This window comes from Aedes albopictus, chromosome 2 (assembly GCF_035046485.1).
Source record: "Aedes albopictus strain Foshan chromosome 2, AalbF5, whole genome shotgun sequence".
Classification (NCBI taxonomy): Eukaryota; Metazoa; Arthropoda; class Insecta; order Diptera; family Culicidae; genus Aedes; species Aedes albopictus.
This window is the reverse complement of record NC_085137.1, coordinates 491,599,356-491,616,700: the sequence shown is the minus strand read 5'-3', so window position 1 is coordinate 491,616,700 and position 17,345 is coordinate 491,599,356. Positions and strand designations below refer to the sequence as shown.

The window sequence follows — 17,345 nt, the reverse complement described above, 5'->3', positions numbered from 1 at the left end:
ATGGGCAATACAAAGTTTGCCGGGTTAGCTAGTGTCGTATAAAAGTTGAAAATGAAGAATTCAATTGAATTTCATCTATTAATCATGTTCTCATTACAATATGTTATCTTTTAAGAGTTTTTCCCATGTGCGCAGAATTAGGAACATTAGTACGCAGAATAAGGAACATTCCAAAAAAGGGTGCGCAGAATTAGGAACAGAGACACACTTTAGAATTTTCATAATTTTACATATAAATTGAGTGTTTTGTATAAGAATTATATTTTTCCCTCATTTACAAAGCTAATAACTATGTGCAGTCAAAAATTCAGCCAAATCGTTTCGATTTGGAATTTGTTACAGCTGATTGAAATTGAAAAAGTCTTAGATGCGCAGAATATGGGCCCTCCACGGTAATTAAAAAATATTCGAAGGCACACGGTGAATGGCGCCTTGACGGTAGTATGGTTGAAAACACTGACACCATCCATGTCACTGACCCATTTTGCCCCCTTATGCCTACCATACATTTTACCACACATGAGAATATTTCCCACCCTAACATATCTTCGATCAGGCGGTGAACCGAACCCACCGATTTCGGATTTGCAATCTAATCAATCAACCATTAAGCTTATTGGATACCATGTTACTTTATTCTCTAAAATACTTACAGATTTTGAACGCAAAATCAAAGTTTGGATTCAGCACATCCAAATGGGCAAAGCTGTGTGTTTTGCACTCAACCATAAGAACGAATTTCACCAAGAGAAAGTACCATAAAAGTATTACTAAGAAACTCAACCGGACACCCATCTCGACATATTGAAACTCAGACTTTGAATGTGATCGCAAATAAGCAAATTTTGGCAACAATCGTACAATCGTTTTTATTTCGGGTCGGATCGACCTATCCTAAAACTAGTGAGGAACAACACGCAAACGGGCTTTTCAATAAATAGACTTCATCTTATTAATCTAAATAATTTAAATAGACATCCATTCATTATGTACACGCTCTGCTAGACCGATTGTCGCACCACACACGCAACGCACTTTTCCTTTAGATAGAAAATCTAATTCATCCGCCTCGCCGACCCAAGCAGCGGAATAAACAGCCTCTGCAGGGGATTCGCCCTCACCGGTTTCCATTCATCTTCGTCGTCGTTCTGCTGATTGGCACCGTCGAAGCTACGTTCAGTATTGTTGTCTTCGCCCTCCGTTTCGGCACTGGGCTCCAATCCGCTTCCGATTTCGTTGGCCAGGTCATCTGCCACCTCCGCTGGGTCCTCCGTGGTGGTTGTGCTGGTGGTGGTCAACGGTCGTCGTCGCCGATGGGCGTTGGGACTCCTTTTTGGAACTCCGCACTGGGCGTAGATGCGACCGCAGTCCTCGTACTTTTTGGCGTGTTCGTCGCTATCGTCTCGGTAGTTGTGGAATATGTCGCGTCTGAGGGAAATGGAGTGGTGGATGAAATAAATTTGAATGATTTTTATACTACTGGAAAACCTAAATGTGCCTAAATGTGTTGTAAAATGGACTAGGTAGGGCCAGTTATTGGCATTTCGTTTTTGAAATTATGATATGTTGTACACTATTATTATTAGAAAGACATATTTGGTTCAGTTTCAATGTGGCAGAGAACGTTTCCTCATACTTGATATGCTTTATCGAGAGTTTATGAGTCCAAATTGCTGTTCCAAAGTGCTGTGGAAAAATTTTCAAAAATGTTGAGCGTCACATATCTCTCTGTTAACCAACTGGTTAACATTAGTATCGCCAAGATACACTACGTCCAGATCTTAAAATTTACTCCTAAAATTTTCTTACTTTTTTTTGAAATATTGGATTTTGTATCGACTTTTTTGAATCTTCTAAGCGGAATACCCTCTTCGAATGAGTGTAATCAGTTTCGTATCTTTTAATTCCGCCCTGTTATAGGGCGTTTGTAACTTGCATGAAACAGTGGCGTAGCCAGAAATCCCAATAAAAGAACGTCCATAAATTACATTTACAAAAAAAAACTTTATATTTCCATTTCGCACTGGTCACATTTTTTTGAATAAGACCTCTGAAGGTTTTGTTTGGGTCATCACACTTTGCTGAATCCCCATCCTAGACTTAAAATAAGACGTAGTTTATGGACGCTTCTTTAGCATATTGTATACAGTGTATTTTGTAGTGCTTTGAGCTGACAAAATCGGGGCAGTTTTTATCAGTTTTGGGTTGGATAAAAATGGTTTTGGGTTTCTTGAACAAAAAAAAAACAGTAGAGGAAGTATGCCCAAGTAACATTTTTTAGTCAAATGGACTAGAAGAGGTTCTTGAAACCATCATAAAACTAAAATAAAAGGTATAAGGTTTAATGACGGTTTTCAGAACCTCTAAATGACTAATTGGTCATCGAAATGTTACTTGGGATGAGGTGTGGTTCATGTACACACATTGAAGTGAGTTCAGGGACGAGAATTGATTTTTTATATAAATAGGATTGTACTATAAGAAATGTACCTTCACCATTTTATAATGGAACAATTTTACATCTTCTATTCGCAGCTGAAAATAGCTATGTCCCGACAAACCAACAGAATACGACAGGTTCAGTGGAACTATTTTAATTGAAAATTAGCTTTAGATGACAACGAATGAAAGTAAACATATCATACCAAATACCGTCGTTGGGGGTGAGAATGGGTCAAAAACTGATACTCAAAGATTGTTTGTTAAATAACAAATAAAAATGAAGTCGGAATAGCTTTTTATTTGGTATGTATACTCTTCTATGTGGTAATGATAGTTTAGCAAGAAAGTATCACGTTATATGAATTTCTTACTAAACTACAAATGATTGAAAATTGACCCAATCTCACCCCTTAGAGGGGGTGAGAATGGGTCAAAGTATTCGAAATCGCCTAACTGAGAATATAAGTTAATTTTATTGATCATATCTAGTAAACCTACTTTAAACACAATGTTATCATAGCGAATAAATATTTAGGTAATATTAAAAGAAGATTAATCCACCTAAAAGGCCTAATACAACCGAAAAAATGGTTGAAATTTGATAAAATAACGTTTGTATGCTGTATCGCCATTTTTAGCCATCATAATTATCCTCACTTAGAGTTTTAACCTTCATGAGAGGAGGGGGGATTACAATGAGGGAGGGCGCATTGAAAGATTGATTGTAAAAAAAAAACATGATAGTTTTAGTATACTGCATAAGAAATATTTAACCAAACCCTCCGTTATAAACTTTTATGTACATGATCAGTGGCCTCTATATTGCTAAAGCAAATCACTCCATCTCGAGATAGAGGAACGCTATTAAGTCTATTTTGTGAGCTTACGATAAAGCAGTACTCTGAAGATTAGCTGATGATTAGAGGAGCTGTCCAAATGCATGGGTGTATTGCTATATATGATTTTTGGCGCTAATCGTATTAACACACTCGTTTGACACTTCTCGACATATTTTCGAAAGAAAGCGTGCTTTTATGAAGATACGGTAAACATGGCACCACTCTAACGTCAAATGGGGACTGGATAACAAGTTGAATATTTAGTAAAGTTATGTGCACTCGATAACTTGCTTGACCCAATCTCACCCCCATTCCTCATATTTAGACATAGGGTCAAAAATATTGAATTTTTAAATAAAAAGAGCAATGACATCCCGCTTCTTTTCATTTCATCAACCAGGTAATACCTACAGCTAATCACTTATTAGAAAATATATGGTTAGGTACTTGTGTTAAACATTACGAAGGAGAAATTTTTTCAGAGTGATTTACTAGTAGGTTCATCGTATAAGTTTAGCCACAAATTTAACAAAAAACGATTATTGCTAAACATCTTATTCTGCATTATGACGTGTAAAAACATCTCCTCTTTGAAATAATATAAAGTTTTCAATATAAATTAGCGATAGTTGATGAGCTATTTCAAATTTTATGTTTCTCCGTTTTGACCCAATCTCACCCCCCAGACCCATTGTCACCCCCATCGACGGTACCTAATATTTCCCATTTCATATTACCATGTATGTTTGTTTTGATTCATGTTGCCAGAACTGGCTTCGGTTACCTCGTTAATTTTCAAAGTGTTCTAGGCCAGAAACAGTCTTAGCAGTGTGTCTGTGATGTACAAGTGACTAGAAGCGGTGATTCCAATACCGCAAAAGTACGCTTCTTACAATAGCCATTACAATCCCATAAGGTAATACGGGACGCCGTGTTAATTTTGCTATCTTCCGTCTCTTTAATCATCATTTCCCTCGAAACTTTGACGATGCAAATCTCCTTTTCTACTGGACTGATCTAACTTAGTTGACTGTTCAGCTCATGTTAACATACAAACGATCAATTTTCTAACCCATTTTATGCTGTAGAACTCTAGATTTTCATCTTCAAAGTTTGAGAGCAATGACTGATGATTCTGATGACGCTCCGTAAAGCCTTAAGGAATCGCTAGAGAGATCTTCGTATTAGTCCTAGAATTATCCTTGGAGAGATCCCTTGAGAAATAATTGTAATGCATAAAGGAGTTTTAGAAAAATCTCTTGAGAAAACCCTAGATAGAGGAATTAATGGACAAAATCTGCAATAAATGTATTGACGAGTTTCTAAAGAAATCCATGAAAGAATCATAATGAAGATCTAGAAGAATTTCTAAAGAGATTCAAACAAGAGTTTCTATAGGAATTTTTGAAAAAATTTCTGTAGTAACCCCAAAACAAATCCCCCCAGAAAGTCCCCCAAGGACTTCTGGTGGAATATTAATAGGAAATTCTGAAGGAATTGATCCTTACAGAAATTGCTGGAGCAATTATTTCAAGAATTGCAAGGTTGATTCCTAGAGGAATCCCGGGTGAATTCCATGATAAAACCTAGGAAGAACCCCTGAAGATTCCCCGGAGGAGGAATCCGTGGAAGCATTCCACTAGAAATTCCTGATAGGATCCCAACAAAAATTCTTGGAGTAATTTCTCCTATTTCAGTAGGAAATCTTTTGAGAAATCAAGAGAAAGCTGGAATTTCTTAAGGAATCCCAGAAGAAATTCTTGAAGGAATACCAAAGAATACCGAAACGAATTCATCACTGACAAAAAAAAACATTTCTGAGGGATATCCCCTAAGAGAAATCTATGATGTATTTCCGGAAGAATTCCAACAGTAACATCTAGACGAATATCAGCAGGCATTCTATGAAAAATTAGTAGAGAATTTATTAAAACCTAAAAAATATCATCTTTGCATTTTTTTTATAAAACAAAATTTGAAATTGTTTAGCCCTTTTCAAGTATAACACGACATTTTTTGTTAAGTAATTTATATATACATAATACCAACCAAAATTAAGATTTTTTGTCAATGAATTCTTTTAAAAAAGTTCTGGAAAATTTCAAACAAAAAACTAGTGGAAATTGAAATTTAGAAATTCCGTAAAAAAATCTCGGAAATATTTTACAAAATTCGTTTTTTTCAGGAATTTTCAGCAAATTGGGGAACTTAACCGGGCCCAGGGCATTTCGGGTGCTTCCTACCCAATTATGGCCGAGTGGTAAACGAATTCATCAGAGGCCAGGCCGCTTCAATATGTACTTTGATTGCATCTCTGATGCACTGCCAGCTTTGATAATGACAAGAAAAACGATAGAAGTAGTCGATTCTATAATTTTACAGGATTCTTCTAAGTGATGGCTGTATGTTTGTAAATTAGACTAGACTAGACTAGAGTTAAAAATGAAGTCATCGGATGAGATTTTCAGTAAAACGATACACTAGCTATGATGCATTTTCTTGCAAAATAATATTTTTGAATTTCTTTGAGTCTAGTTTCTCAAATTTTACGAGCAATTCTTTGGAAAAATTCCCAGAAGTTTTCTCTGAAGTCGTGTGTTTTTCTCTCTTAATTATTTGTCAGCAATTTAGCTTATAAACTTCCAATGTCTGGATTTTTTTTACATTCCGTTCGCAATTGTGTTAGGCAAACTTTTGTTAAATAGTTATTTATGTAACGAGTTGCAAAAAGATGATTTTTAACTGCACGAGGCGTACATTTATTCAACGAGGCTTGCCGAGTTGGATAAATACGAAGTGTGCTGAAAAAATCGATTTTTGCAACGAGTTCCATACAAAATTTTATGCAATGATTTTTTTCATTATACAACTCATTTGAGTTTCATAATCTTCATAATGCAACTCAAATTAGTTGCATAATGAACATTATACAACTATTTTTCATTATGCAACTCATTTCAGTTGCATAATTACCCGGTACGGAAAAATGGGCCATTATGATACTGAAATGAGTAGTATAAAATTGAAATTTTGATACTGAATTGCATTAAAATCATTTAGGGTCAGAAGGGGAATATCTTTAGAGAGTTCAGGCTTCGTCCAAAAAGTACTATTAAAATTCATGATTATTAATGCCTAACGACACTTATCCTGACCCTCACTTTAAGTGAAACATGTGGACCATAATAACATAGAAGAACTACGCTACTCAAAATAAACCTCGTTCCATGCAGTATTAACCTTCTTCGCGCATTAGCTTGCGCTCACCTCACTGACCTAGTGCACGATTAGGGGTCATAATGACCCCAACGCACGACTAGGGTTAAAAACAAGCTCGTTAGAATCTCAAGATGGCGGCTATAATGACCGACTCTTGCACCTACTTACGATTGTAAACGCACAAACCTCATAAAAACCTAAACCCGCTCACTAGATTTTTTTCCTTATGACAATTAAGCAAGAAAAAAAAATCTTCTAGGTAGACCTCAAAGTCCAAATATGTTGAACTGGGATTCCAAACGTTTGCCCTCAACAACATCCAACAGCAGCGATCGTCCCTTTTTGAAATACACGATGAAACAGGACGCTCTGACTGCATACATTTTTGTTCTACACATTATACTCATTAGGTTGTCCCAAAAATTGCACATGGTCAAAAAGCTTGGGGGCTCACTCTGCAAATGATAGCTAAGGGTGTTAGAAACAAACTTTTGTATGTCGGCAACTTTCAGAAATGACGTTTAGAGGTCGCCCCGGCGAGATTTTTGAAAAATGGCCATTTTTCATAATAAATTTCATACAAATATTTTTTACCGTACAAAAATTGGCAATACATACCGAGTCAAGTACAAGACACTGAAGACGACCTTACAGTTGAGGTCGAAATACGTATCTGTCAAAGGATGCAAATTCTTAGTGGAATTCAAAGGAACCGTACTTAACCCGATTTTCTTTTTATTTAAATACCCACAAATTTTATATTTTTTGCAGCTTGATATGGATCCAAACTACTTGGGAAATAGTAGTTTACGCAACAAGGTGCAGAATGACGATTTTTACAGCACGAGTCGTACATTTATCCAACGAGGCTTGCCGAGTTGGATAATTATGACGAGTGCTGTAAAAATCGAGTTCTGCATCGAGTTGCGTACAACGTTTTTTGCAAGTTCATAAATTACTGCTTGAGGATAGTTTATAACAAAACTTTTGCATCAAACTGCACACTGATGATCATAGTTATGTTTAAGAAAATCTGATCATAGCAGGTTATACTGTGCAGTTGTCACAATTTTTCAAAACTGCGTCCAGAGAGCATCAAGAAGTTGATCAAAACTGAAAACAGTGCTGTAATGGTTCATTACGCAACGCAAATCAGTGCTGTAATGAACTATTACAGCACTGTTAGTTTGGTGTGGGAAAGTAGGCCTTTTCCTGTCAGATTTGCGTGAGGTAAAACAGCCTATTACGATGAGAAATTGCAAAAAATAATTAACGACATGTTTTGCAGGTAACTTTTTGATACTGAATTTTTGAATTTACTAAAATTTGTCATTTTTTTATATACTGTGCCTTTTACCCATCATAAAACGTATCTGAACCTTATGCTAATTTAAAACAATTTCCATAAAAAGATCGGATATTTTATGAGGAAAAACTTTGCCGAAGACAGCATGGCGTTTTTTCTATCCGTTTTAGAGTTATTCACGATTTGCTATTTGGTGAAATTTGAATGTTTAGCTATTTTTCTAAAAATGTCACATAAGAACTTAACAAAAACACATACAAAGTAAAAAATCACGTATGCTCAACAAGTTTTTGTCCTGATTGTGTTATGGAATTATGGTGACATCATTATTTGATTTTATTTTTTGTTATTCAATCCCTTCATATAGAAATTAACTAGCAAAGATTTCTCTTGACAAGCTTCGTACAGCCTATTGATTTTTTAAAGATATTCTCCACAAAATGTAGAGCCACATTTTCGCGTTTATCTTACTTTCCTTCCGATATTCTCAATTATTTTTCTACATGAAGACGTATGAGTCCTGGACCAGTGAAACAGCCCAGGAAACAGTGGCAAAGTGCACAAGGGCGAATACGTTGATCCATGTTAAATTCAAATCGCGATTACGAACATCTTACGAAGAATACCAATTTTTAGATACTAAGTTCCAATTCTATACATTCTGAAAAGCAGGGCATGTCTTTTTTTTACATCTGAGGAATTCCACGGAGTCATGTTAGTCGATCCTGAGCGACCATTTCAAAAATATCTGAAACTTTGCACAGTTTTTCAATTTCATCTAAATCGTCATTTTTCGATATCAAACCTTCATATTCACTCACGACTAACTTTTCAGAAGGGTGTATGCTAAAACAGCTCAAAAATATTCTAAAAGCTGTACAGCAAAAACGGATTTTTCGATTGTTATGAATTTTTCAGCAAAGTTAGATAACTAAATGGTGATTCCTTAGAAAATATACACTGTAAAAAATTTATTTTTTTACTTAAAAAAAATATGATTTTTGTCACAAAAACTCAAATATCTCAAAACCCTATCTTTTTACCAACGTTAATTTTTTAGGGGAAATGGCCCTTTATATCAGCTATCTACCATAAAATTTTGGTGATGGTAAACTGATAAACAAAAAAGTTATGACATTTCAAACATTTCACAATTTTTACATTTAGTAACAAAAAAAATTTTTTTTCTGTGTAAATTATTTTGAGAATTATTTTTTGATGCTGATTTTATTGTAAAGGCTACCGCCTGAATTAAACAAGTTGTTTTCATGATACTTTTGTTTGATTATTCATAATTTCTATAGTATCTATTTGAAACTTAGACGCGATCCAGTGTTTTGATCAAAAATATTGAGAGTGTCATACTTTTTATTGTACGTGACTGGTGAAAAAATCCCTTGATAGTGTTGAAAAGCTGTTGATTATAAGAAAAATGGAATTAAACTTATTTTTAAGACAAAAGCTGTATAATAAAAGTTTTATATACGCGTATACGTCTAGTTTATCTTCAAAAAAATACCTCTTAGAGAACAGACTTTATGATCGGAAGAATGCGAGTAACTTCAACAACAACAAATGCATGAGAGTTACCTACCACGTGAAAATCCATCGCCCAGTTCACACTACCCCCACCTGGTGGAAATGTTTCACGAAATACTGCGATGTGCAATATCGTCATCAGAAGGCGCTAGTGTGAAACGTCAAACGCAAAGAAAAATGATGGGCACTCTTCTGGTTATGAAAGCCACAACCAAGATTCAAAATGATCGTTAAAGGCGTGGTCAATGAAAATTTCGTCAGTGTTACGTTTGTTTGTCTGTATACATACCATGACAATGCTCACGAAAAAGCAAAAAAAAAAAATACTACCGCTATGGATATTAAACAGTAAATTTTTTCTTCAGCCAAGCAAACAACACCAAACTAGTCAGTTAAAACTAATAAGTGATTTTGTTTATTATAATCTAACGAACAACATGAACAGTCGCTTTCTCAAAGGTCTTCAACTCAACTCTCTCTTGTAGACCGTTTGATGAAAAAAAAATGATCAAAGGAGTTACGAAATCTCACCGAAAGCACCATAGATAATCTGAAAGAGACTGGTTATGCCCAAATTGAATCCAAATTTACGCATTTGCACGTCCTGCCGTCTAGACTTTGACAAACGAGCCATCTGTATATCATCGGTAAAGCAGGGCGTAGGAAGTTCGAAAACGACAACAACTGAGAAATTGCCAGAAGTGCTAAGTGCAGAGAGTCATGTCACCGTACCATCAGCGACATCAGTTTAAACAATTAATCACGCCCCTTTTCAAAAATGCTTTGATATATACTTCAACATCTATACCCATTTCAATATTTTTAACGTTGCAAAACACGCTTTCAACATTCATTTTGAAGAAGAGGGAAAACACTTGTCCTCAAATGTAACAGCAAATAATGAATAAACGACTAATGCGCGGAGGGCGTGATAAAATCGGAACATTACTGTACATATAATATACATAATACATAATAAAAACAGCTTGTTTTACTCACGCAAGGCCATTAACAATAAAATCAGCATCAAGCTGCGATTTCCGGCCGAAATAAAGGCAGGAACAAATCTCATTTTCTTCTTTTGTCACAGCGCTCGTTGACTCGTTAAGGGGGAGGATGATAAATAATAAATGTATTCGATGGAAAAATATCCAAACAATTAGGCAACATAGATAAACTCATCGGATTTATTAAGAAAGTTTCTGTGGAACTCGAATTACACCTTAAATTTGTTGATTTTCTTGAACATTTTATTTGTGCCCCCCTCAAAATGTTGAATTCCGACCAAAATTTTCCGAGGGGGCGGTGACATAAGAGAAAATCGAAATTTGTATTAGCCTAATTTACACTAAAAAAAATTATTACTAAATGTGAAAATTGTGAAATGTTTGAATTGTCATAACTTTTTTGTTTATTAGTTTATCATCACCAAATTTTTATGGTAGATTGCTAATACAATGGACCGTTTTCCCTAAAAAAATTGCGTTGGTAAAAAGATAGGGTTTTGAAATATTTGAGTTTTTGTGACAAAAATGATATTTTTTAATGTTAAAAAAGATTTTTTTTCACAGTGTATATTTTCTTAGGAATCACCATTTAGTTATCTAACTTTGCTGAACAATAAAATCAGCATCAAACTGCGATTTCTGACCGAAATAATTTAGACAGAAAAAAAAATTTACCAAATGTGAAAATTGTGAAATGTTTGAAATGTTATAACTTTTTTGTTTATTAGTTTACCATCACCAAATTTTTATGGTAGATTGCTAATACAATGGACCGTCTTCCCTAAAAAAATTGCGTTGGTAAAAAGATAGGGTTTTGAGATATTTGAGTTTTTGTGACAAAAATGATATTTTTAATGTTAAAAAAGATGTTTTTTTCACAGTGTATATTTTCATAGGAATCACCATTTAGTTATCTAACTTTGCTGAAAAATTCATAGCAATCGAACGAACCATTTTGGCTGTACAGATTTTTGAATATTATTGAACCATTTTCACATACACCCTTTCGAAAAGTTAGTCGTGATTCAAAATAAAAATTTGATATCGAAAAATGGCGATTTAGATGGAACTGAAAAACTGTGCAAAGTTTCAGTTCAATAGAAAATCATGAATTAAAAAATTTCCTTAATTTTGATGCTGTTGCTTGGAATCGCTCATCTACTGATTTGAACTATCTTATCACCACCGAAAATAAGATACACCGAGGCAAATTGAAACGGGTGGGATGAGATGAACCAGTGAGTTAACGTTATGTTTTCCAAGGTTAGAACAATTTGATTACCATAATACATACACGGCATACAATAAGACAAGGTAGGCTATTATTGGTAAACAACAGTTTTGGACATAAACAAGTGACGTCATTTTTATCGTCCTATATGTTGATCAAAATGATAGGGACTACTAGAACGTTTTATTCATGTCTTTGAACGATTAGAACAACATCATTGAACAATAAAATCAGCATGTTTTAGAATGTATCACCTTCTAAACGGTATAGAAAATGTGCCGTGCGTTTGATTGTGTATTATGTTCGTATAAACCATTGTCAGTACACGGTAAAAATTCTGCACGCTCGATGTAAGGGAAAAATCCCTTAACTATTCAATGTCCTAATCAACATGATCAAAAATGCTTTTCCTTCGAGATCGCAATGCTGTCAGTGTTGATTTGAGGACCAAAACAAACCCACCGGAGAAATCAACTGAAAATCCCTTCGATTTGCACTATTGTAAAAAGCAATACGATCAAAAGTGAAAAGCTGTTGATTTGGTGATGACTGTTTTGGGCATGAAAGTAAATATAGATGACAGATGGTAGAAAGTGCTTCGCTTCGATTCACACCTCTCCAACAGATGTGAAGTAGTGTAGTGGTAAAACAGTTGATCGTGACTCTGAAGGACCTGGTATCGAATCTGGCTGCGGCTGAACACATTTTTTTTAATTCTAGTTCTGAAATCAAAACAATCTCAACAATGAATTGATGTGAAGTTCGATTAAAATTGAAGAAGCATTGGATGTTCTTTGCCAAATGATATGTAATAGATGACAAACTGATTGAACAGTAGTGCGAATTCAAGTGTCAATCAGTTCATATCACAGTGCAGATTTTTTACCGTGTACATAACCGTTAAAAATGCCGTGGCCTACTGAGGCATCTCAAAATGGTACCTAATGATAAAGTTTCTCGCTAGTAGGTACCTTTCTGTATCAAAGAAAATGGATTTGTCAACGGAAACAAAAATTCAATGAATGATGCCACCATAATTCCTAAACACAATCAAGACAAAAACTTGTTGAGCATACGTGATTTTTTACTTTGTATGTGTTTTTGGGCAGTTCTTTTGAGATTTTTTTAAATACCTAAAAATCCAAATTTCACCAAATAGTAAATCGTGAATAACTCTAAAACGGATCGAAAAAACGCCATGCTGTCTTCGGCAAAGTTTTTCCTCATAAAATTTCCAATCTTTATATGGAAATTGTTTTAAATTAGCATTAAGTTCAAATACTTTTTATGATGGGTAAAATGCAAAGTTTATCAAAAAATGACAAATTTTAGTACATTCAAAAATTCAGTATCAAAAAGTTACCTGCAAAACATGTCGTTAATTATTTTTTCCAAGTAGTTTGGGTCCATATCAAGTTGTAAAAAATATAAAAATAGTGGGTATTGCCAATTTTTGTACAATAAAAAATATTTGTATGAAATTTATTAAGAAAAATGGCCATTTTTCAAAAATCTCGCTAGGGCGACCTCTAAACGTCATTTCTGAAAGTTGCCGTCATACAAAAGTTTGTTTCTAACACCCCCATTTGCAGGGTGAGCCCCCAAGCTTTTCGACCATGTGCAATTTTTGGGACAACCTAATACTCATATTTATATGGTGTGCTTTGTTGGTGTATGTAGTGCCATAATGCTGAACAACTTGGTCCGGACCTATTTTTAAGACGGTCATTCACTAGCGAGTGTCATAATGTCATGACGTGCGTTGGAATGCTATTGAGAATTCTAAAATATGAGCGAGGTAGAAATTCCCAACATATCAATGTGTTCGTTGCGAATCTGTTACACCAAGGCTTTGCGACGATCGGCCACAGCGTTGAGGGAGGATAATGGAAATGTAGATGCCGAGGTTTTTTAATGAACAACTTGATTCTGATTTCTATTATGTATGAACTAAAAGTCTTTGCCAATCGTCAAAAATCTCTTCTAATTCGATTACCAATGCGTACAGAAATTATGTCGGCAGGTTTTTTAGGGAAGGTTTCATGATCTTCTTCGGAAGTTTTTCAAAAATTCAATCATTCTACCGAATATTATCAAAATATCATCTAAGAGTTTGAACATATTTCAGGCATTACACCTTTGTAAAAACCTTGCCAGAAGTTTCTCCGAAGCAGAGATGCCAGATGATTTTCTGTATCACTGGTTCATAAATCTGTATCCCATACAAAATTTGGGTGAGATTTATGTATCCCTCCCATACAAATGGAAAATCTGTATTTAATATAAACGCTATATGTGCCGATGCTCAAAAATCTGTATAATACATATAAATCTGTATATATGGCATCCCTGCTCCAAAGCAGACAGCGGTGGGAAATTCCGCTTGAGGACTTGCCATTAGAAAATTTTGAAAATTTTTCCAAGAATTTCTACATTTCATTTTTTTTGTTGCATTTTGTGAAAACATGAACACATTTGTTGCATTTTGTAAAAAATGTGAACACATTGATTGCAATGAAGATAACGATTTTTATTAGCATATCAGATTATTTAGTGTATCTAATGCCACTATTAGCTCTCTTTTCTGTAATCTTCAGGTCGCTATTTTCATAAACACGACAACGAAAATAACTATTTTAACCATCAGGTCTCGATTCCAGCCCTGCATACTGATTCGGAGCATTTATTATATGTATCTGTAACTCCTATAGCCACAGCTGTAAAGGCGTGGGTATTCAGCATGACCATACTGTAGGTGACGGGTTCAATTCCCGATCGGACCAGAAGCTAAAAAAAGCAAATTTCCTTGACTTGGGCATAGACTACCTTCGTGCCTGTTACACGATATGCACACGCAAAATGGTCATTTGCATGAAGCAGCTCTCAGTGGCAGAGCTCATAGAACACTGAGCTGAGAAGCAGGCTTTGTCCCAGTGAGGATATGACGCCAAGAAGAAGAATATATGCCAAGGAAGTTATGAAACCGTTACGACAGGATCCTGGATTGACCGGGAATTGAATCCAGACACTCTCAGAAGGGTATTCCTGAAAACCCGGAAGTAGTTCGCTTCGGTTTTATGAGTCACCCTAATCAAACCATATACATCATTGACGACAAGTTTCGTATGCCTCAATCATTTTTGAATACAGACAGATCTTATGAAAAGGTTCGCGCCTTGTTCGCGCACTGCAGTCACTTACCCCATCGCTCGGGTGGCGAACAGTATGAATGGATTGCTGCGAGCATGGAAATCAAACTCGCACACGAATCGCTTCCGGCACGTCCTCGAGATTACTCCGAGAAAGCGGAAGGCCATATCGGTCAGCTGATCGGTCCAGTACATTCTATCGAAACGATTAGAAGATTGTCATTAGTAAGGAGGTCTCGGACTCATAACTTTCGGAACATAACACTCACTCATTTTCCAACAGTTCTTCATCATCCGGCACTCGGGTGTCACGCTTTCCGCGTCGGTTTGGTGGGAGGTATGCATTGGACGGGCCCGAGGAAGACACCGACGAAGACGATATGCTGGGTGGAAGATACGACGTGGAAATGCTAGCGCCAGGTGGCGGGTTCGAGTAGTATGGCGAGTAGCTAAGCGGTTCTGGTCCGGGATAGCTGGAGATTATGTCCGGTCCGGTACCGTGGTAATCGGTTATTCCTTCGCCGAAGAACGAAGGCCCATCAGATACGATTGAGTGCCCACAGAAACCACCGGGCCAGAGTTTGTGCCCAAAGAAGTAAATTCCAGCTAAAAAAAGACCCACTATGACAATCTTGGTCTTCACCAGCACCACTGTGGACAGCACATTCGACAGCATTGGAGCCACTGAAACGGATCGAAAAAAAAACGTAGAGTTCACATAAGCTCTCTTCTCATAGATTCAAAGATCCCTCACATGCTTTGATCAAAAACTTGTAGAAACGTCGGCGACCACGACCCTCTTCCACATCGGTGTCCAACGTCTGTTTCGCCACATTTTCGTCCTGCACTTCTTCGGCGATCACCGTCACCGCACTCAATACCAGCACCAACGCGATCCTTTTCCAAACAGGAACCATTTTTCACCACTCTGTCTAACCACTCTGTGTACCACTCGTTCGCTTCCTGTCTGCGCGCACAGAAACTAAAGCACCACTTTCGGATGATGAACTAACCGCGGCACTGATTCGGAGCTTTCGCTGGGTATATCGTTTTATACATTGGATGGACTCCTTTCTAACGGGTTTGCCCGAGGAAGGAGAGGTGCTAATTTGCAGCGATAACCAGACGATTTGGCCAAGCCGCGCATACCGCACCGGCGGTGGATCGCGATGACCATGACGGTTTTTATTGAAGCTTGTTGTTTACGTTGAGGCGGAATTGTAGAGATTGAACTCAGTATAGGTGTGTTGAAAACTCCTGGTTAAACTGGTTGATCCTACAGGTTTTTCCAATTATGTATGTATGTACTAGTAAACATTAATTAGCTATAAGTTCCACATCAGTACAACGAATACTCAAAGACAGATTTGTCTTCTGAATTCCTACACGCGTCGACTGTTCTACACATCCTTGGTGCACGTCACAGTATTTTGGTAGCCTTCGGTCACTTAGGACAGATACAATGATAAGGAAATAATATTTAACACTATACAGGAAACCTTAAATGATGGTCCATTTCGGAAACCTGGGGTCCATTTGGACCCCAAATTTGATCTTCTGTATCTTATGGTCCTGACTTATTAGAAGAACGGTGTCTTCAGCAAAGTTGTTGGGTTGGTCAAGGACTTACAGATGCTGGACTGTTTTATTCGGAATTTCATATAAGGAGTGTATCGGAAATTAACTATAAACATTCAGGATCCTCTATCTCGAAGCATGTTTGGTCTTATCATTTCGGTTCTTCTATCAAATCTTCACAATATAGTCAAGTTTAGAACAGCCTGAAAAAATTTGAAAAATGTTTAGCATTATTGAAAATATTGTAGAATGAATGCATCTCACAAATTAAAGTTTTGGACAAATTGTTGTTTTTTAAAGATTTTTCAGCGTTTCAATAGCCTGTAGCGAATAAAACTTGTACGGCGAAAAATCCAAAAAAGATTAATTATTGTTAGCAGTTATGTACACATAACATATCATCGAACACCAACTTAAAAAAAAAATATTTATGATCGAAAAACCCTCAACATTTAAAAAATGGCCTATCCTAAAAAAACACTAATTTTTTATCGAACTTTGACAGTCTGTTTTAAATATCTTCAAAGGTTATACAATTCCGTTCTCTACTAAAGCTACCTCGTCGTTAAGTTTAAAAACGTTTCCAATAAAAAAAAATTGAATTATCAATTCGATGTATTTTTTATTTGCGTAATCGTGCTTTGAATGAGCATCAAAAAAATGGGATCTCTGAAAAATGACCTTTTTTCATTTTTAAGAATTGCGCTAAAATGGAGTAGAATTTTTTCTTGAAAATAATTTTTTACCTATATTATGAGCAATCTGGGAAAGAATATATTTGCGCTAAAATATTTTAAAAAATCAAAAATTTTTTCATATTTTCCGCAATTTCAAATTTTTAAGAGGTGTCCAAAATTTCAAGATCATGCGTTTAAACTTCGAGATTGATGTCCATGTAAAATAATTATTTTCACAAAAACAAAAGTGCCATTCCTTTTTCTGAGGATTTATATAGTACATCCAAAAATAAAATTATTCATAACTCGAATAAATTATTTTTTAGGATGTTTTGAACATATATAGTTAATTTCCGAT

The 17,345-nt window shown here is 35.8% G+C and overlaps 1 protein-coding gene across 1 annotated transcript; it reads right to left on the bottom strand.

Annotated features, from left to right (window-relative positions):
- Positions 1–843: 843 nt before the first annotated feature.
- Positions 844–15,861, bottom strand: LOC109423271 (uncharacterized). Its single transcript, XM_019698203.3, has 4 exons — positions 15,487–15,861; positions 15,002–15,416; positions 14,785–14,928; positions 844–1,428 (listed from the first exon to the last, which is right to left on the bottom strand). Exons 1-4 carry the CDS (start codon positions 15,647–15,649, stop codon positions 1,056–1,058), a joined length of 1,095 nt encoding a protein of 364 aa, XP_019553748.3. The 5' UTR covers positions 15,650–15,861; the 3' UTR covers positions 844–1,055.
- Positions 15,862–17,345: the final 1,484 nt, after the last annotated feature.